Source organism: Podarcis muralis, chromosome 16 (genome assembly GCF_964188315.1).
Source record: "Podarcis muralis chromosome 16, rPodMur119.hap1.1, whole genome shotgun sequence".
Taxonomy (NCBI): domain Eukaryota; kingdom Metazoa; phylum Chordata; class Lepidosauria; order Squamata; family Lacertidae; genus Podarcis; species Podarcis muralis.
In genome coordinates, this window is record NC_135670.1 from 3,328,491 (window position 1) to 3,349,676 (window position 21,186).

The following is a 21,186-nucleotide window of genomic DNA, read 5'->3' on the forward strand; positions in this document are numbered from 1 at the left end:
GTGCTGTCCCACCCACTTTTGCCTCTGCTCATGTTCACTACTTGGAGTTTAAGACGCTGAGATTCCCTTCCTCTGCCTAATCCAGGCATGTCCAAAGTCCATTTCGGGGATGTAATCCGTCCTGCCGGTCGATTTAATCCGGCCCCTGTGGCACACTTCAATCCCAAAAAACAACTTTGGGGTAAACGTCATCAAATCTGGCACACTGAAAAAAGTTTGGACACCCCTGAAATCTTTCCTGCCTTTTTCCTCCACTCACTCACCAGATTGAAAGGTTGTTTGCATGCAACTAAAATAATCATCACCACCACCACCCTTTCCTGCTGAGTTCACACTCTCCAGAATTATGTAATAAATCCACATTTCTGCCTTTTCCACCAAGATACAGTAGTTCCAACTAAAGTGGCTTTAACCCACATCAAAAACAAATAACCATCAATTCTTAGTATTGTCTCCAGAAGTAGTCCATGACCCTTTCTCTGGGCCTCAGAACTTTTCTCAGGCCACACTCATGCAGTGGCCCTGTTTTTGCACCTTGGGTGTTTTTGCCTGGCTGCAAATGTGTCTTTGAACAGCAAAAATGCCACTTGATTATCTGGATGGAGGATGGAGAAATGTAAGTGTAGAAACTGTAGCCTACTGTGCAAAGGTAACATATACATGTGTTGCCCTGCCCACTTTTGTCTCTTGCCAATGCTCACTACTGGTATACAGTACGGCCTTTAGTGGTTATGCAGAAGGAAATGTGACCCTCGGGCTGACAAAAGGATTCCCCATCCATCATTGTAAAGTGGCTTGCTTGCCATTTCTGGAGCCACAGAAGGTTTTTGTTTGTTTCTGTGTTTACCTGACACAGCTTTTATTCCAACATACCTTGAGGTTGTAACAGCGATACTATCCGGCAATTACATAAAGCCTGGGCTGTTCAGAGCAGGACTACAGACATTACATTATTAACTGATTAAGCCCCACAGCGCCCAAGGGATGGTTAGCAAATACCAAGATCAACCAGGATAAATCATCATTTTGGCTGCTTGTCTCAGATCTACCAGGTGGAGCTGACAGGAAGACCTCGCCTTTGGAGACCAATCACTCTTCTTAAAACAGAGCAGTTTGATTTTTTAAAAACTCTAAAGATTAGTTGCCTAATAGGCTGTTCTTTCAGTGACGAACAATCCACTGTGGGCTGGAAATCCTCTCTAGATTAGTGGATAGGAGCACTGGCTGGCAATGCCACAGCGATTCCCATGATTCCTTGCAATTTTAATGAATCCTTCATCGCCAAAACTTAGACCCCAGCTGTTGAAATAACAGAGAATGAGACATTAGGAGAATAATTAACACTTTCATTGTGAACAAGGGGCTTTTCAAGGGTCTTACGATTCTCAGTAAGGAACTAAAAATAATTATCATGTAGCCTTAATATCTCATGTTACGGGGATGCTTCCAGTGCTGTGTCGGGACACCAGTCACACCACCCTCGTTACACTACTGGGCGAAACACATAAAAACACAAGAGTCTCCTGGATCAGACCAGTGGTCCATCTAGTCCAGCATCCTATTCTCGCAGTGGCCACCCAGGTGCTTCTGGGAAACCCACAAGTAGGACCTGAGTATGAGCCCTCTCCGCTCCTGTAGTTTCCAGGAGGCAACTAACTGGCATTCAGAAGCATACTGCCTCCAACTGTGGAGACAGGTCATAGCCATCGTGGTGAGAAGCCACTGATAGCCTTATCCTCCGTGAATTTATCTCATCCTCTTTTATTTATTTTTATTTATTTCATAAAAAATTCTCCTACCTCCTAATTGTTAAAAAAAGCCTCCAAACTCACAGAGCGGTTTACAAAATAGAATAAAACAATAACATTTTCTCAGAACACAACCTCCTTTCATTTCCCAATCACAGTAGATGCTTTAGAACAGTGGTTTCAAACCTGGGCCCCAAAATGTTGCTGGACTAAAACTCCCATTAGCTAAACATGGAGTCCTGACAACAACTCAGCACCCAAGGTTGAAGAACAATGCTTTAGACCAGGCTTCCTCAAACTCGGCCCTCCAGATGTTTTTGGCCTACAACTCCCATGATCCCTTGCTAGCAGGACCAGTGGTCAGGGATGGTGGGAATTGTAGTCTCAAAACATCTGGAGGGCCGAGTTTGAGGAAGCCTGCTTTAGACTAAAGTGTCTCAGAATGGATGGGCAGTGGACTCACTGATATACAATGCTGGCTTAGCAGCTGGTTCCCTAAAGGGTATCCTTACCTATTCTTCACAAGCCAATATTCTTTGCCTTCTTCTGTTCCATATCCAATTACGACGACTCCGTGATTTATATGCTGAGAACACTTTGGATCATCATATACACCTACATAAAAAGGATAAAGAATCACTTTCAGGTGTGTATGAGCGTATGGTACATTTTTAAAACTGAAGCAAATGAAAGTTGCTCTTGAAAAATAGTCCTCCTAGTTTAGGGCCAACAGAATATGCTATATTCCACCAAGAGGATACAGGAAGCTGCCTTCAGGGCTGCCAAATGAGAGGGAAGAGATGGCACCCATTGATCCCATGTACAGAATCTGATCAGGTTGGTAGCTGAATCTTACTTCAGCAGTGGTTATCTGTTAACATCTTCCACTACAGTGTCAGGCTAGCCTTGTGGGCACAGAGCAGGCTAAGTCAGGAAACCTAGGGGAAATAGTGGGGGTTGCTGTTGCCCTTGGCACCTGCATCACTCTGCCAAATAGCAGGGCCAGCCTTTGCTGCCTCATAACAATTCAGACCATTGGTCTATCCAGCTTAGTATTCTCTAGATTGACTGGCAGCAGCTCTCCAGGGCTTCAGGCAGGGGTCTGTCCCAGTCCTACCTGCAGACGCCAGAGATTGCACCTGGAACCTTTTGCATACAAAGCAGGTGCTGTACTGTTGCGCTACAGCCCTTCTGCAAACAACAGTGGGGGAAGCAGGTATCAAAGATGCAAAGGTAAAATCATAATGTGATATTAATTGGAGGAGGGGAGGAAGTAATAACACTAGAGTAGTAACCTAACTCCATACCAAGTTTGGCATTGGTGTTTTGGTAAGGGAGAGTTTTGAGAAAATGTTAGTAATGTCCTGGGAAGTTATGTAGCCTGTTGGTATTCAGTTGGTGGGGTTCAGGACCAACTAAATGTAGGTCACATCAGCACTGGAGAGAAAAGGAGATTAGTACACCAAAGCAAAAGAGAGGGAAGAATAGTTCTAGACAGGCCAACAGTAAACCTGAGAATAATACAAGGCATAATTTATTTGTTCATAGTGGGTCCTGCATTGGGTCCTGTTTGGGGTTAAAAATGGGTCAAGGTTGTGGAATGCTTGAAAAGTATCTATGGAGAGAACAGCAAGGAATTGTCAAGGATCACACACAGTTGAATACCGGTAATTTATTGAAGGAAAGGTAAAATTGCGGCTTTCAGAAGACCATTAATCTGTGTGCATGCACACACAATCAGCCCTGTCTGAACAACTTGCCTGCACAAAATGGCTGACCTCACTGGGATAGCAAAAGAGTCTGCTTCTTTGCATGCCAAAGAGGGTTGAATCCAACTAAGTCATACTCAGAGTAGACCCATTGAAATTAGTGGACTTAAGCTAGTTTTGATGGGCACGAAAGAAAGCACTGATTTTGGTGCCCGCCCATGTTCATCTTACGCAGCGCTGTTTCGGTTCCACTGCAGTTCGGCTTCCAAAAAAATGAAGGCCATTCATTTCAATGCAAACAAAATTTTTAAAAAGTGGGGGTGGGGTGGAGAAGAGAGAGTCATTGATTACTGTATATATCATTCACAGACTGAAAACAACAACAGCTAATACTGTTTGCATTTATTGGATGGATTTCCGCTCCAGACATGAAACAAATAAGTAAGTGAACAGCTGGCTATTTCTGCTCCTATTCCGTCAGAATTCTCTGTGTCCCTTGATTTCCAATGAGTCTATCCAGAGTATATTTGCAGGGAAGCACGGTAGAACTCACCTCGCTTAAACAGGAAGAATGACATTAGACTTGCATCTATACCAACCGATACAGGGCCAACATTGGCTACGGCATCCATCAGGGCAGCTTCATCTCCATATGGGAGAGTAACATATTTAGAGCAGGTAGCAGCTCGTGCAGAGGGGTCATAGTGACACGTTCCATTCTGAAAGAAAAAGAAGATAAAGTTGCTTTTCCTCCATGAGTTTCCCTAACACTATAAGATCTTAAGAAGAACTCTGAAGCTGGATCAGGTGCCCGCCTTGTGGGTAGCAGGTTTTAAAAGGTGTGCAGTAGTGACTACTGCTGACACCAGGGCTGGATCTACGCTGACCTGTTTAATGTTGTTATAACGATATTAGATATATCTAATCTATATCTTAGTTAAATAAGTCAAATAATTTTAGCTGATTTCGCAACTAAGGCACTGGTTTTATTTTACAAAAATATTCAGGTGAATGCAATCATGTTTCTGAAGAAGAAGAAAGAACAACTTTGTTCCAGATGATGCACGCATACAATAAGCAAAGATCATCTTAGAAGAGGGACGTCTTTGTAAGTAAGTACAATGAATGTAATTTATTTGCAACAGTCTCTAATGCATTGCTAGCAATCATGACAGGATATATTCTGAAATAAATCTGCAGATGCACTCTGTAGTGTTTTATGTTTACATTCAATCTAAATTAAATGATACAAACCTTGGCTTCATATGGGTAGGAAGCTTCCGAATCAATGCCTTTGTTGTCTATGATATACTGGAAGGCAGCCCGCATGTAGCCTCCATTGCACCCATGGTTTCCATACTTACTGGAGCAGTCAACAAGGTTTTGTGCACTGAGAGACACCAGTTTCCCTGTCTTGAGTTTTAGCTGGCCTTCCAGGGCCCCAACAGCACTAAAGGCCCAGCATGCACCACATGCACCCTAAAATGGAGAGGAAGCTATCAGAATCAGTTTCAAAGGAAGAAGTTGCTAAGTTCCTGTAATGGGTATGAGTTACTTGTGCGTAAACTGCCGCCTCTCCAGGCTCAATTGCCTTGTTAAACCGTTCTGACTGCACAGCCCATCTCAACGTGGCTGCCTCAGTCGCTAGCAGAATCAGTCAGTGGGCGTTTCTTAAACCTCTTCCAACATAAAAGCTGTTTGACTCCCAGTCTCCTCCTCCTCTCACTGCGCGGGAGTCTTCTGCGCAGGGAGGGCGTGGGTAGCGGAGGACCTGTGCTCTCCTCACTGATGTCCAGTGAAGAGTCCTGGAGCCCTCTCTCCGATTCCCCCATCTGCCCCCCTTTATCCCTGGTGTTGCGCTGATTTCCTTCCCCCTCTACTGAGCTGCTTCTCCCCCTGTTGCTGGGTCCTTTGCCAGCATCATCTGGGAGCCTCCCCTTCGCCTCTCGCTCCGATGTCAGTTCCCTGACAGTTCCAGATGACCCGTTCATTGAGCCTTCGTTCTCATTTGTTTGTGGAGAGATTAGACAACATTGTAGCAGGCATTTCCCCACACTTTCCAGTGCACTTGCCAATCACTTTCCTTATCGCAAAAAGTCTGATTTTTCTGGAAGCTGGTTGTTGTGCAAGTCCTCACAATCAGCTTTAACTGCACAATTTGAATTTGCTGAGGTGTGATTGAATCCCACCCAAAGACAGTGATGGTCTGGAAATGCCGAAAGACCCTCTCTTACCTGGTTCTTAACATCTGTGACACACCCTTTCTGCCTCCAGTCTACAGCGTTGGGGAGGACTCCCAGACTTCGCACATAATATGTTGAATTGTGCATGCGTGAGTCAGGAACTTTCAAGCCAGTCAACATAGCAGTCACCTCCTCACTGGTCTACATGAAGGAACATATTCCAGAGATGTTGCTGTGTTAGGTGATAGCTTCATGAAGCAAAAGCAACCAAGAGTCTTGTGGAAACTTAAAGACTACCAATTTTATTATGGCATAGAAACTTTCATGGATTTCAATAAGATGCATAAAGGAACATAGATGCACTTAATAAAAAGCAAGAATCGGTCACATTTTTTCTGTAAAGGGTTCATTCCCTCAGGTGGGTAAGGACTAGGGATGGAAGGACTTGCAGTTCATTAAATCCAACCCATCACTACTCGGTGCTAGCTCTGTAACACAGCTAAAGCACCCTCCTTCAGTAAGATGAAAATGTTAATACTGAAATCTACTTATGAAATGGACTCCCCTCCCCTTTTTCACAATTAAAAAGTAATGTTTAGGAGGAACCCTAGAAATGAAATGAAAATTTTCCACCTCTCTCGGTCCCTGCTCCTGCCAACCTAGCAGTTTGAAAGCACCTCAAAGTGAAAGTAGATAAATAGGTACCGCTCCGGCGGGAAGTAAACAGCGTTTCCGTGCGCTGCTCTGGTTCGCCAGAAGCGGCTTAGTCATGCTGGCCACATGACCCAGAAGCTGTATGCCGGCTCCCTCGGCCAGTAAAGAGAGATGAGTACCGCAACCCCAGAGTTGGCCACGACTGGACCTAATGGTCAGGGGTCCCATTACCTTTAGGTAAAGGTAAAGGTACCCCTGCCCGTACGGGCCAGTCTTGCCAGACTCTAGGATTGTGCGCTCATCTCACTCTATAGGCCGGGAGCCAGTGCTGTCTGCAGACACTTCCGGGTCACGTGGCCAGCGTGACATCGCTGCTCTGGCAAGCCAGCGCAGCACACGGAACACTGTTTACCTTCCCGCTAGTAAGCGGTCCCTATTTATCTACTTGCACCCGAAGGTGCTTTCGAACTGCTAGGTTGGCAGGCGCTGGGACCGAGCAGCGGGAGCGCACCCCGCCGCAGGGATTCGAACCGCTGACCTTTCGATCGGCAAGTCCTAGGTGCTGAGGCTTTAACCCACAGCGCCACCTGCATTGCTGTAGTTTTCCTCAATCCCAGCAGGAAGTTGATTCAACCAGTTTCAGTTATTTGGTTTCAATCAGTGGCATATTTGTTCTAATATGACAGAATTACCAACATACCCATCAATCATGTTAAATTCGTTTACTAACCATATCCCCCAGATGATTCATGCCAAGTTCATAGGAATGTAACCCCAGGGAATGTTCGAGGTTATGCAACATGATAAACTGCAGATTCCTTTCCCAAGTCATACGTCGACCACCTTCCTCTTTCTTAAAAAAAAAAGAAAAATGCAGAAGTTCACATTGTTTATGAAGGGAAAATTATCTATTATTATTACCATTGCTATTTTATAAATTTATATGCAACTTTTTCATATAGATGTGCTGGAAGTGGCTCACACGACAGAAAAACAAAAATGCTGATTGATACATGATTCCAATAAGAACCAAATGCTACATCATTTCAAAGCATAACACGGCAATCACACAAATCACTCAGTTTGATTATGTGAAGATGATAACATTTTAAGGTTGTCATAAGGCAAACTATCAATAATTAAAACATACCAAAATGTATTTATTATTTAAACTAACATAAGACTGTTTTCACCCTACAATTTAAAGTTTGGGTCAATACTGCCATATCTATACAAACAGAACCCAAACTCATCCCAATGCCTGCAACTAAGGTCACATCTACACTTAGTGCTGAATCAGCAAACGTCAGTCCACAGAAAGCCCAAATTACCATTTGCTCTGATTCAGCATTAAAGATGGGGTTTTCCTGGGGAAAACAGTGGCAGGTGAGGGAAATGCTCAGACACAGACGAGGAAATAGGAAAGTGTGGACCTGTGCCTAAAAAGCATAGGGCAAAAGGTAAGTATGGATGAGTCCTAAGTATCCCACTACATCAGAGTTGTTGATTAGTATCCGTACAAACAGAATCGGTCCTTTCGGCCTGTTGGTTTCTGCCCACAGCCAGCCCATAGTGGAGGATGTTGCAGAAGTTTATACTTATTATTGTGATATGTGCCGTTTATTGGCCTCTGCTTCAGTTTTCTAACTGATCAAACAACTGTTATATCTACTTAATGCCTGCTCGTATTCTCTAGGACAGGAATGGGGAACTCAAGTGCCTGCCCCCCCCCCCCCCGATCTTAGCAGCTGAGGCTGGTGAGAACTGGGGTCTAGCAACATCTCAAGGGCCCCAAGCCTGCCTCCCCTACTCCATTATCAGACCGGGTGCCTTTGCATTAGCACTATCTTGGCTCTCACTCCAGCTACCTTGACTACTTGGCCTTGCTGTAGACCTGGCCTGATACCCCTGGAATCACAGGGTGTTCTTTCCCCTTTGAACCTCTACATTTGCCCTTTCATCGCTCTTCTGCTCACCCGGCACTCTTTGCAACCATTTCCACATTTTACTCTGTCTCAAGGCTTTCAAAGCCTTCTGTGTGGGCTTCCTGCAGCCAATCGGAAGCCGCAACGGACGTTCGGGTTCCAAAGAATGTTCACAAACGGGAACAATCACTTCCAGGTTTGCAACATTCAGGAGCCCAAACGTTCGACTGGCAAGGCGTTTGACTTCCAAGGTACGACAGTACTGGAATTTCTACACCCATGCTCCAATGCCGACAGCTTGTGCCCATACCTCATTTTTGTATGTTTTGCCATACTTTTTCTTCCAAAGCTCCCAGTGCCTGTTGAGTGTGGGGTCCTTCTCCCAGTATGCAGACGAAGCAGCAGCAGCAAATGCCAGGAAAACACAGGCCCACAGTTCCATCCTACTGAGGCAGACACAGAAAGCTGGTAAGTACAGGGTTGTTGGTGTCATAGCGATAAGACAGGTGGCTTCCAGGGTGAGGTGAACCCTGGGTAAGCACTTGGAATCTCTCACCACTTGGAAATTGGGATGCCATTCTTATGTTCTTAATCTGGTATTCAGCACCTGGGAGAAACATAGCCTGCAGTCTTCATTGTAAGCACAGTCTATATCCAGCCCTAATGGCTATGTGTATATTTTAGGACCCACCCTATTCCTCAAATATTAATATGCTATAAATTGTTGTATTTTAAATTGCTGTGAGCAACCATAGGACCTTAGGGCAAAGGGCAGGTACTAAATAAAATTAACAACAATCTCTAGCCTCCTTTTCCAACTTTCCTTTTGTTACCTACCTCACCTGAATAGTCTTCCCGTTTCCATAACATTTTGCCCAATAAAGAGTTCTGCAGTGCCTAAAAGCTGGCCACAGTTTATGGGTTGTTGTTTTTTTGTTTTGTTTTGTTTTTTTTTGGGGTTGATCCTAATAAAAGTTACCCCTATTTTACTTATTTAAAAGCATTTCTAAACCACTTAGTGTATATATATATATATATAGAGAGAGAGAGAGAGAGAGAGTATCTCAGCCTTTTGGAGGGTGCCCTCCCCTCTTAATGGACCTACACTCTTTTGTAAAAGAAAAAATAAAGTTACTTCCTCAATTGCTCCGAAAGAGATCAGTAAAGGGGAGGAAAAAATTCTCTTTCTCCAAGTCTCTCCTTATAAATACCTACCTGAATGTCTTTCAGCAGACTGAGGCTGGGTGTTCTCTCTTGACCTCTTCTTTAGGGTGTAAGAAACCTTCCTGTTCCAGGAGCCCCTTTCTTATGTTGTTTCTCCGGCTGAACCTTTCAACAACACTGCTCCTGCTTCACCCGCATGCTGTTGATAAAAAGGCTACTTTCGATTTCTTATGCTCAATGTCACATGGGCCTCCCCACCCCAATAAAGGAAATGCCTTGCTTTCATTACAATGGTGAGCAATCTGAGCATGCAAGATGACTGTGAATTGATTTGCTACATCTTCAGGCTCGGTAGGAGATTATGAAACAAGGAAAGTTTAGCTTGGTTCCCCACTTCACAGGATGCCGTGCATTTATCTTCTGCATCTGCATCTCTCAACACAGATTGTGCTCACACAACCAGTAACTGGGCTTCTTTCCCTCGCTGGATGTGTGTCTATATTATTAAGATTTAAACTAGTTGTGAAACACATTGAAGGATATATGATCTGCATCAAGCCAGATTAGAAATTGATGAATCTGTCAATTTCAGTTCCTCTCAGTGTCTCTCCTTTTTTCCTGTACTGAATTTAGTTCACAATTATTTGTGCATCAATTGCAATGGTGTTTTTTTAAGTCCTCCCTAATATCTGTCAGCATTTTTCTTAATACATACATTTTTAAAATACAATTTTCCATAATACAATGCATTGTTGGTCATTTCCCACTAATATTTGAATTTGTAGGCAGATACTTTTCCTTAATGCACACAGTTTTGATTGGAGAACTGCACTGCAAAATTTGGAGATGGGCAGATTTTGAAAGACAGGTGCATCTCAGTTTGTGTACTAAGTTTGGGAAGTGTGACCTGGGGAGCTCACCGAAAAATGTGACCCAATCCAAATTCTTCCCCCATCCCTAATCCAAGTAAAGCAAGTAAAGTTACTAGTACTGTACAAGTAACCAGTAACAGATCCGTCCTCCCTGAGTCAATCTGTTAGGAGCAGAGGAAGCTACCTTATACTGAATAAGACCCTTGGCACATCTAGCTCAGTGCTGTCAACACGGACTGGAAGCAGCTCCTCAGGGTTTCAGATGAGGTGTTTTCCCAGCCCTTTCTGGAGGCATCAAGGATTGAACCCAAAACCTTTGCTTGCAAACCACACGCTCTTCCACTGAGCCATGATTCTTCCTTGGCCTTCCTTCTTCCAGTTTGATATTGGTGATGTAAACAGATGGCACAAATTTAGGATGCAGACGTCTCTCAGAAGTTGTGAGTCATGATGGCAATGTGAAGCCTCCAGGTCTGGAGGCAGCCTACTACTGAATGCCAGTTGCTGGGGAGAGACAGTGAGAGAAGGTTGTTGGCATCCAGCCACACTGGTAAGCTTTCTGGAGGCATCTGACCGGTCATTGTGAGAAGCAGGATTCTGAGTAACATATACCCACTTTGGCCTGATCCAGCCAGGCTTCCCAAGCCTATAATCACAGAATGGTAGAGTCGGAAGGTACCCCTAATGGTCATCTTGTCCAATCTCCTGCAGTGCAGGAATCACAGCTAAAGAAACCAATCAGGAGGTCAGGCAAGGAGTCAATTGACTTTGCTGGAATAAAATATCTCTAAAGGACCCCTGACCTTAGGTCCAGTCGTGGCCAACTCTGGGGTTGCGGTGCTCATCTCGCTTTATTGGCCGAGGGAGCCGGCGTACAGCTTCCGGGTCATGTGGCCAGCAGGACTAAGCCACTTCTGGCGAACCAGAGCAGCGCACGGAAACGCCGTTTACCTTCCCGCCGGAGTGGTACCTATTTATCTACTTGCACTTTGACGTGCTTTTGAACTGCTAGGTTGGCAGGAGCTGGGACCGAGCAATGGGAGCTCACCCCGTCGTGGGGATTCGAACCGCCAACCTTCTGATCAGCAAGTCCTAGGCTCTGTGGTTTAACCCACAGCGCCACCCGTGTCCCATAAAAGATCTCTAGACCCTCTCAAAAACCTGAAGCAGGAAGGAGTCCCTAGAATTCGGTGAGCCATGAAAATATAAACTGGTTTAACTTTAGTGTGGCATGGAGGGAGCTGGCTCATGTCGAACCCAGAGACTGTAAGAATTTGGCTTTGCTGTACAAGAAGCAGCTGGCCTGAGGGAACAAGTGGTTTTTGACACTTGCCACAGCGAAAGGTCCTCTTTCGCCCACACGTATGCACTGGGGCCTGACTCTTGAGTTGAAAGCGGCCCAAGTCACTGCACTCAACAAAATTCAGCTGATGCCCTTCCTGTAATCACCAGAAAGGAGAAGCAAAACTTGACCCAGCTGCTGCCAGTTTTCTCTTCCTGAGCTCACTGATGCTTTCTGCACCCTTGCAGAAGGTTCAAAGTCCTTGTTTTAACTTGCAAAGGCCTGAACAATTCAGGTCCAGGAAACCTCAGGGACCACCTGAACCCTTATATATCCAGCTCAATTGCTGAGAACATCTGCAGAAGTGTTCTTGGTCATCCCCCAAGTGGGCAAGGCTCATTTAACAAGAAGAAACCAAGGTGTCTTCTGTGCCAACTTTTAAACACCTGCTGAAAACTTTTCTGTTCTGACAGGCCTATGCAGGAAATTAAGAATATGCCATTGTTCAATGGTTAATTGATGCCTGTTTTTAACTCTCATTTTTAAAAACAAAAAACAAAATTATTTTATGGTTTTATGTTTCATTGCTGTGAACCGCTTTGGTTTCTTTTTAAATGGCATAGTGGTATAGAATTTTTTTTTAAAAAATTAATAAATAGTAAACATTTCAAAAAGCCAGGCCAAGTTGGACCAAGTCTAGAAGTTTTGCTCCCTGCAGCGAAGGACAGGATGACATGCTTGTTTCCCACTCATGTTCAGGACTGGTACTTGAATCTCACTTAGGAGCGCAGCCCTAAGGATATGAATATGGAACCTTCTGCATGAAAAGCTGGTGTTCTATCACGGAGTTACAGCCCTTCCTTTAAAAACAACAACCTCATGGTTTTGAAGAAACGGCCAGTTTGAATAGGAACTGAGAAAGTTGCCTTATGCCGAGTCAGGCGGTTTGTCCAACAAGCTCAGCATTGTCTTCAGTGACTGGCAATAGCTTTCTGGAGTTTCAGGTGGGACATTTCCCTGGCCCCACCTAGAGATGCCAGGGATTGGACCTGCATGCAAAACAGAAGCTCTGCTACTGAGCTAATTGCTAGTAAATTCAGAACAAAAGAAAGCTCTTTGACACAAGGCATTGCTAGTTTTGGGAAATCACCCCACCCCACCTTGGTTGGTGGCCACTGGTTCACATGGCTTTTTCAAAAATCCAAAAGGTTGAGCAAATCCATGGCCAATTGCCAAGACTGAAATCAAACCTCCAAGTCCAGATGCACTATACCCCTGAAAACCAGGCAGGGGGCAGGTGACAGCTGGTGCCTTTGTGCCCTGCTTTGGGGGCTTCCCAGGGGCACCTGGCTGATTTGAGTTGGAAATAGGATGCTAGATGGACTGGACCCCAATTCCTCTTTGTCATTATGATCCCAACTTGTAGCTGTAGCAGCGATCCAGTGGCAGCAACTGAGTCAACCTGAGACCACTCCCCCACTCCCTCCCTGAGAGACTGCTGCCCCCTTCAAGATTTCATTGAAGCACCACCTCTTCACCTCCAGGCCTCACACTCCTCTAGCCCTGCTGGCCCAAGCAGATAATGCACACAAAAAGCATTCATGGAGTATAAAAAGGACTTCGTTGAGACTTGCTTTTAGCAAGTTGCCTGCTCCTAGGGCTTTCTCTGAGTCCCTTAAAATTCTGTCCTTGACCACCTTTGTTCACTTGATTGCTGGACCTTGCTGGGCTGCTTCATACCCAAAATATGACCTAGCACGCCTGCTGGATCTTGCACCCTCCTGACTGTGGGCTCCACCTCACCAGGACTGGTCATTCATGGAGGACGTGGCTTGGCTCACTTGCTTGAGTGATCTACTCTGTGTGTTCCTTCCTGCTTTCTCTGCTTGAGGATGTTCTGATGCCCTGATTTGCATACACCAGGCATGTGGAACCTCAGGCTCCGATGCAGTGAGCAAACACGGCCCTTCAGCCCTCTCTATCTGGCCCTCAAGACCAAGTCACACACCCCTCATCAGCCCCTGCTTTGCATCCTCCCCTTGTAGGTTGTTGCCCTGCTGGGATGTGTCCTTACACTCTGAAAACGCTTCTCACTTGCCTGGATAAGAGAGGAATACCCAAGTGTAGAGACCCTGGCTCTTTCGCGTTGGGAAAATTTTCATTCTGGGATCCAAGAATCAGCTCAATAAAAAGATCTGCATTAATCTATGCTGGATTTTGTATTGGCATTGAAGTTGAGGTAGAGAGAGAATGTGTTCCTAATATTAGTAAGTTTCCCATTTTTCTTGCAGAGGAAGAACCAAGAGACATTTTGTGTTTAAAAAAAATGAAAATGAAAGAAAGCTTTTTAATATGCTGTCACAGACAACTGCCTATATCATTGCAGCAAAACAGCTTTCATGGAAGTCCCTTGTTAGTGCTCCTTAATGTCAGCTCAGGAAGCCAGCCATTTGCTGACACGAGGGCCACTTCTGGTGTGGCAGTGCATGCATGGACTGGTCACATCTTTGGGAAGCTGGCCAGGTTGGCAATCCCGCAGGCGTTGTCCATATTCCGGGCCATCAGGATGTAGCCCTTGTTGCCCCAATCTTCCCCCCAGCTATAGGGAGGAGAGGGAGAGAAAAAGAAAGAGAGAGAGAGAGAGAGAGAGAGAAAGAATGTGGATGAACATTCTCTGTCAGCCAACACATTAGAAAATTCAGCTAACCAGGCAGGTGAGATGTCACTTCTGTTTTGTTTCATCTGCTCTGGGTATCTATTCATTTCCTGCTTCTACTTAAAGCGGTGGTGACTGCTTTCAAAAGCCAAAATCGCCTGGGACCAGCAACGTCAGGAGTGTAGAGATGCAATTTTCATGTGCAGGAGTTGCCCATGAGTACAAAAGAAGCCGGGTGCTGGATCAGGCCTATCAGGGGCCCATCTAGTCCAGCAAGCTGTGTTCACAGCGACCGAAGGCCCCCAAGAACCTTGGAATCTAGACTGACTGCCTCTGGACCTGGCAAGCTGGAACATGTCCAGAGGAGGGCTGATCCTCTGGAAACCAAGTCTTATGAGGAACGGCTGAGGGAGTTGGTTATGTTTAGCCTGGTTGATAGGAAACGGGATAACCATCTTCAAATTTCTAAACGGCTTCCACATCAGGAATAACTTTCTGACAGTAAGAACTGTTTGACAGCGGAACAGACTCCCACGAAAGGTGGTGGTGGACTCTCCTTCCTTGGAGGTATTTAAAAAGAGGTTGGGAGGCCATCTGTCATGATGTATGAACTAGCTGTGATTCCTGCACTGCAAGGGGTTGGACTAAATGAACCCTGGGGTACCTTCCAACTCCATTTTTTTCAAGCCACTGGGAGCCCATCTAGTCCAGCAACCTGTTCTCACAGCGGCCACCCAGATCCCTGTTGGAAACCCACAAGCATCTGCCTCTGACTGTCGAAGAAACATAGGAATCTGCCTTATACTGAGGCTCTGTACACGCTGTATCTTTAAAGCACATTTGAAGCACATTCTTTCACCCAAAGAATTCTGGGTACTGTAGTTTACCCCTCTCAGAGTTACAATTCCCAGCAAGTCCTTAACAAACCACAAGTCTAAATATAGAAAGGGCAAGGGGATATTCAGGCCACTGGCTGATAGATGGTGGATGTTTGTCCTCCTTCCAGCCTCGCAGTAAAAGTCTCTTAGCCACCTATTCGAGCTCCCCAAACCCACCATTCTTGGACATACTTTTAGAAAACTTCAGATATGTACCTGTTTTTAACAATCCAGTGCTTGGTGCCTTTCTGAGTCCCATAGCCCACGGCCAGGACAGCATGGTTGATGTTGCCGGCATCGCATTGCTCATCGTAATACACACCTAAGGAAACCAGAAGGGGCAGGGTGTGACTCAGTTTAGTCTATCGCAAGCTCTGTCTGTGGTTCTCAAAACGGGATGGACAAATTAGTCAGTTTTAGTGCCTCCTTTTCCCAATCTTAAATTCAGCTATGGCAGATCTTTCCTCCATAGTAGTAGAAGAAGAAGAGTTTGGATTTGATATCCCGCCTTTCACTCGCTTTAAGGAGTCTCAAAGCAGCTAACATTCTCCTTTCCCTTCCTCCCCCACAACAAACACTCTGTGAGGTGAGTGGGGCTGAGAGACTTCAAAGAAGTGTGACTGGCCCAAGGTCACCCAGCAGCTGCATGTGGAGGAGCGGAGACGCGAACCCGGTTCCCCAGATTACGAGACTAAAAAGTCCACCTTGCAAAAAAATGCCAAAATTGTACCGTCTCCAGTGCTGTGTGGTGGTTGAACTGTTGGACTAGGACCTGGAAGAGACCAGGGTTCAAATCCTTCCACTTGGCCATATAGTGGTCCCTGGGTGTGACCTTGGGCTGGTCACTGCCTCTCAGCCTAACCTACCACACAGGGTTGTTGTTAAGCTTTGAGTGTCATACCAGGACAAGGAAGTCCAGGGTTAAGCATCCCCCTCAGCCACAGGGTTGTTGTGGGGGTAAAATGAGGAGAGGGAGAACTATGTAGATGCCACTTTAAGCTCCTTATAAATGCAGTTAATTATTAAAAAATGAGTGTGTAATATTTTGCCTTATACAGTTTGGCATGCCATTTCCCCAAATCTTATGCCTTTCTCCATGTTATTGCCATGATTCTATGGACGTTTATGCTGACTTTCCCCCAATCTATGCATTTTTGTTTGCCATTTTGCTACAGTAGTCCATCCTCTCTTACCTCGGCTGTAGAACTGGAAGGAGGCCAGGCTGGCATCGATGCCCACAGCGATGGGGCCTATCCTGGCAACAGCTCTTTTCAGGGCCTTCTCGTTCCCCTCGGGGATCTCCCTGTAACCACGGCACTTGGCAGCTTTACCAGTTGGGTTATACATACAGTTTTCATCCTGCAAGGTGGATGAACAGGAGAGGGTGAATACAGAGCATGGCAGATTGTGCAGAGGAGCAGTAGAGTTTTGGGTTTGGAGCTCAGGTTTCCCATTACCTGGCCGATATATGGGTAGGAATCGTCCGAATCAATGCCTCGGTTCTCCTTCACGTATTCAAAGGCATGGGTCATGTAGCCGCCCCCGCAGCCATCATTGTCGGTCACGCAGTCCACCAGGTTCTGTGGGCTGAGGTTAAGCAGCTTGCCAGTCTTCCTCTTGAGCTGCCCCTCCAAGGCCCCCACAGAGCTGAAAGCCCAGCAGGACCCACACTGGCCCTGCCAAGAAAGAAGGGGGAATAAACTCAAAACAAGAAGCGGTTGTGATCAAAACAGCCTTTCCCCAAAACGGTGTGCTATTTGGCCTTGCTTGTGCTCCAGGGTGAATAAGTCTTCTGCATCTCTGCATTGGGTATACAGTATGATTGGATTAGTCCATGGCTCCCAAAAACAGAATTAGCATCTATTATCATTACCACGGCCCTCAAAACACAATCCTTCTTAATTATCATTAGTATTGCTCATCAAACAGAATTACTCTATATTGTCATTACCATGACTCCCGAAACACAATTCTTCTTTATTATCTTTATCATTTGGGAGTCATTATCATGGCTCCCCAAACAGGGTAACAGCTATTATTATTTTGTGCTTATTATTTGTGTCTTTCCTCCCGACAGAGCCCGGCGTGGTTCTGAAGGAGCATAAAGACACAACCACCCACACACAATAGCTAAAAAAATTCTCCTCTGTGAATTTGTCTAATCCTCCTTTAAAGCCATGCAGGTTGGTGGCTATCACTACCTCTTGTGGGAGCAAATTCCAGAGTTTGACTATGCTGTGCAGTGTGTGTGTGTGTGTGTGTGTGTGTGTGTGTGTGTGTGTGTGAAGAAGGCCCTCCTTTTGTCTAAAGTTGGATCCTTGGACCAAAGGGAAGGAGCAGACAGCATCACAAGCCATGCAGGGATGACTTAAGGCCCACCCAGCAAGAAGCTGTAAACAGAAAAAAGAGATGAGGATTTTCACCTGATTCTTGACGGGAGTAACATAGCCTTTCTTTCTGTAGTCCATTTCGTCAGGAACCCGCTTTTCCCAGTCTGGGATGTAGAGGGTGTCGTTGGTTGGTTTGCGTGAGGGAGGGACTTTGAGCCCCGTCATCTTCTGAACAACTTCTTCACTGGTCTGGAGAAGGAAAAACAGCGAGCGAGCGAAAGGTGGATGGATGCATTTGTACTCTGTGAGTTGCATTCTTCATTTTTTCCAACTATTTATATTCTGCTTAACTCTGTAGTCTTTAAGTGGTACGCAACAGGATTACCCCCAAATGCTGTTGTTGCCCAGACAGGCTAATAGTGCAACAAAGGGTGTGGATACAAAATAACCCAAAACAAACACTAGAATATTACTGGCATGAAACGTTTCAGCAAGAAGCTACAGGGATAAGCACTGATTGGAAATGAAGCAGTTTGACCACCTGAAACGCTTGCAGGTGCAAATAGTATTGAAATTAGGATCACGTGTCACAGCCTGGATATTCATCATAAACATGAATCGTCATACGTGTGCTGTAAAAAGAACTTCTAGAGGTGTCCCAGGTTACTAGGCTTTTCCGAAACTGGAGGCCAGGGAGACATTTATAAGGAGGTGGTGGAAGGGTAACAGAAGTGAAGCCGGATTAGCAGTGGAGGCAAGTGGATGTAAAAATAAGTCAGCCTTTTGCATGGGGTTGGTCAGCTAAAATATTGGCAGTTACCACCATCCCCCCACCCAAGTTAAAAGGTTACCAATCTTCACTTTGGGATTATTTCGCTGCAGAGATGTCCCCAGGAAATTTCCACCACTAGCACTACCTACCATATCTCCCAGGTGGTTCATAGCCAATTCAAAAGTGTGCCTTCCCAGAGAAAATTCCAAGTTATGGGTGTTGATGTATTTAAGGTTCTTCTCCCATACAAGCCTCCGGGAGACCTCATCCATCTGTAGGTTACGAAAAGACGAAAGGTTAGTTCAAGATCTTAATGTACAGGACAAGCCCTGGTGGCCCTTGGTCCAGAAGTGGCCCCCAGCCAGGTTTCACCTGGACCCCTCCTGACCACCTGCTGTTCTGCAGGGAGCAGAAATGGTTTCTATTGTGTGCAAAGGGCACAATTTCAGGTATTCCCTCTGCGTGAACAAATTGTTGCTAGCAGAGAGGTAGATCTTTGTTCCTCGCAATGCTGCACAAAAAGCAGCCCATCTTGCAACCACTAGAGTTGTTCCGCAAAGATTTGAGGAGGATTTTCAGAACCAGCTAGGGCCAATGCCCCTTCCTGCCTTGCTGCCCAGTCCCCCTACCTTGCCATTGTATTCCTTCCTGTGGGTTTTCTTCCAGAGTTCCCACTGAGAGTCCAGCATTCCATCAGGAGAGCCATCAGTAGCCTTGGCTATTGGCAACAGGGCAGCTAGTATGAAGGTGGTCCACAACATCCTGGAACGGGAGAAAGGAGGGCAAGGATGAGGAAGGGAGGAAAGTATCGGGTCACATTTAAAGCACATGGCTTCCCCCAAATAATCCTGCCCACTGTAGCATAGCCCTCACATTGCTGCAATCCCCAGCACCTGGAACAAACATCTGTTCCCAGGATCCTTTGCAGGAAGTCACACGCTTTTAATGGATGCTGGATCTGATTTGGGAGTAAGGATGCACAGGATCAAACCCAGCCAGCCACCCACCCAGGAAGTTTAGAGTGGGACCTCTGGCCAGTCCTCATCTGCCAATCTTACTGACCTCACTGGGTCATTGTAAGGTATAACACGAGGAGGGGTGTTGACTGGGTAAGACCACGTATGCTTGTCCTGAGCTCTTTGAAGGAAAGGCCAGCTCTTTAGATTGGTAAAGTTTGCTGAGTTCAAAAAGAAGTGAGCTGGTCTTGGTAAGTTTGGGGTCCCCCCTCATTCTGCCAGGTGGGGCGTTGGACTGCTGCCTCCCAAAACCTACCTGGACGGCACTTCTGCTGAAAACAAGTTATTTTTCTGTCTTCTACAGCCCCTTCCCCCCTCTCTCTCCCCAAAACCCGTCCTTTGAAAGGACTAGGAAGATAAAAGAGTCACGTGCAGCGCCACAGCTGGTTCCCATTAATACACTAAACAGCGCCATACGTCATCACTTTCAGCAAAACCAAGATCTGGTTACCTTTGTTCAGCTCCGTAGGGAGCAAAAAAAAATAAACCGAAAAACTGGGGCAAGCTAAATCTCAGTGGAACCCTGTAGGTTCAGGGCTTCAGACAGGAGCCTTTCACAGCCCTTCCTAGAGATGGGACTGGGGATCTTTCAGAGGATTTTTTGTTCCTCCCACCCCCCAAAATAAAGTAAGATTCTAGTCCTCATGGTTCTGAAGAAAGGGCTGATTTAAAGAGGAACGTAAGAAGTAGCTGTCTTATCCTGAGTCGGGCCACTGGGTCTATCTAGCTCAGTGCTGTTGACGCTTGGCTGGCAGCAAATCTCCAGGTTGCCAGAGAGGGAGTCTCTCGGCAACATCTGCAGAGGACCAATTACATGCCTGATTTGGATGACTGACAAACCACCACAAGGCTGTAGCAGTGATGGCCAACATGTTGCCCTCCAGATGATGCAGGTCTAGATTACCATCGCTGACCATCGGCCACATTGGTTAGGGTTGTTGGGAGGTTTGAGCCTTAAGGAAGGTTTGAGCCTTAATAAGGGATGAAGGGATCATAGATAATAGGATCATAGAGTTTTCCCCACCCACTTCCCACCCTAGAAGGGTCGTCTAGTTGATGGAGAAGACATCTTTGATTTGGCCCATGTTTCAATGCAAACCCACATAATTTGTGCTTCTCTCAAAACAACACGTAAACTGAAACACAGCCATCCTTCAAAATTCACCGCTCTCCAGGTTTTGCAATGCATTTCTCTGATGCTCAGTCGGTATAAGAATTCATATGAATAAAAATGCAGTTTAGTGAAAACTGCAACCAAATGTATTATGTTAAATTCCCTGCAAACAATGTGTATATTAGGCAAAAATTGCATGCAAAAAGATGTTTATCAGTTGAAATACATGCTAAAATGCATTTTTAAAAAACAAATAAATCATGAAATGATGCAGAGGACTGAAAAAAGCAGAAACCGAAATTGGTAGACCAGTCACCCCCTCTCTTCTACAGCTGTCTTACCTGAGTTAAAACTCAGCCACCGAAGTTCTCTTGCAAGGGCAGGTCTGCAGGGCAGAAGTTGCTTTTTAAAATACCCAAAGATTGCAACTGAGTGGACGAATGCCCGCGGGCTGCTTGGCTTTATGCTGAGCTGGTTTTGAGGAAGTCTAGCCAGGCGGTGGAAAATCTGGGCTGTTTGTCTCAGGCAAAGTTTACTCAGGTTTGCAGACTGACCCGTGGTAAGAGAACGAGGGGGGCTGGGAGTGGGGAGGCCTGGTTGCGGGAAGAGGATCAACTTCCTCACATGATCCTTTGGCAAAGATCACATCACTTTTCCAGCTGGCTCAGGCTAAACTTCAGCTCTGACGGGAAGTGGATGGGAAAAACAGTTTCCAATCCACTGCTACTCCTGCTCAGAGCAGAGGGATATGGATCTACTCTGAGTAGAGCTTAGTTAGCTGTAACCTAATAAAGAATAAGTAACAAATTTGTTGCTTCAGCAACTTGAATATGTGAATTGGAAACTAAGTTATAAGAAAGACGAGGTGGACAATATGAAATAA

General features: G+C 45.6%; 2 protein-coding genes and 1 long non-coding RNA gene across 5 annotated transcripts; 1 reads left to right on the forward strand and 2 right to left on the reverse strand.

The window, feature by feature from the left end:
• Positions 1-842: 842 nt before the first annotated feature.
• CTSS (cathepsin S) lies at positions 843-9,652 on the reverse strand. Its single transcript, XM_028709579.2, has 8 exons — positions 9,435-9,652; positions 8,530-8,662; positions 7,025-7,147; positions 5,692-5,841; positions 4,712-4,936; positions 4,011-4,176; positions 2,261-2,363; positions 843-1,299 (listed from the first exon to the last, which is right to left on the reverse strand). The coding sequence occupies exons 2-8, from the start codon at positions 8,659-8,661 to the stop codon at positions 1,200-1,202; spliced, it is 999 nt and encodes a 332-aa protein (XP_028565412.2). The 5' UTR covers position 8,662; positions 9,435-9,652; the 3' UTR covers positions 843-1,199.
• Positions 4,447-16,354, forward strand: LOC114586296 (uncharacterized). The gene is made up of 4 exons (XR_003704094.2): positions 4,447-4,569; positions 8,569-8,687; positions 9,490-9,676; positions 16,247-16,354. It is a non-coding gene; the product is annotated as an uncharacterized LOC114586296 (long non-coding RNA).
• Positions 13,865-20,882, reverse strand: CTSK (cathepsin K). 3 transcript variants are annotated; one of them, XM_028709572.2, is made up of 8 exons: positions 20,645-20,882; positions 18,803-18,935; positions 18,323-18,445; positions 17,495-17,650; positions 16,529-16,747; positions 16,265-16,430; positions 15,288-15,393; positions 13,865-14,136 (listed from the first exon to the last, which is right to left on the reverse strand). In XM_028709572.2, exons 2-8 carry the CDS (start codon positions 18,932-18,934, stop codon positions 14,037-14,039), a joined length of 1,002 nt encoding a protein of 333 aa, XP_028565405.2. In that variant the 5' UTR covers position 18,935; positions 20,645-20,882; the 3' UTR covers positions 13,865-14,036. The 3 variants fall into 3 exon arrangements, with proteins under 3 accessions (XP_028565405.2, XP_028565406.2, XP_028565407.2); XM_028709573.2 differs by lacking the exon at positions 20,645-20,882 and adding an exon at positions 19,446-19,568; XM_028709574.2 differs by lacking the exon at positions 20,645-20,882 and adding an exon at positions 19,236-19,426.
• Positions 20,883-21,186: the final 304 nt, after the last annotated feature.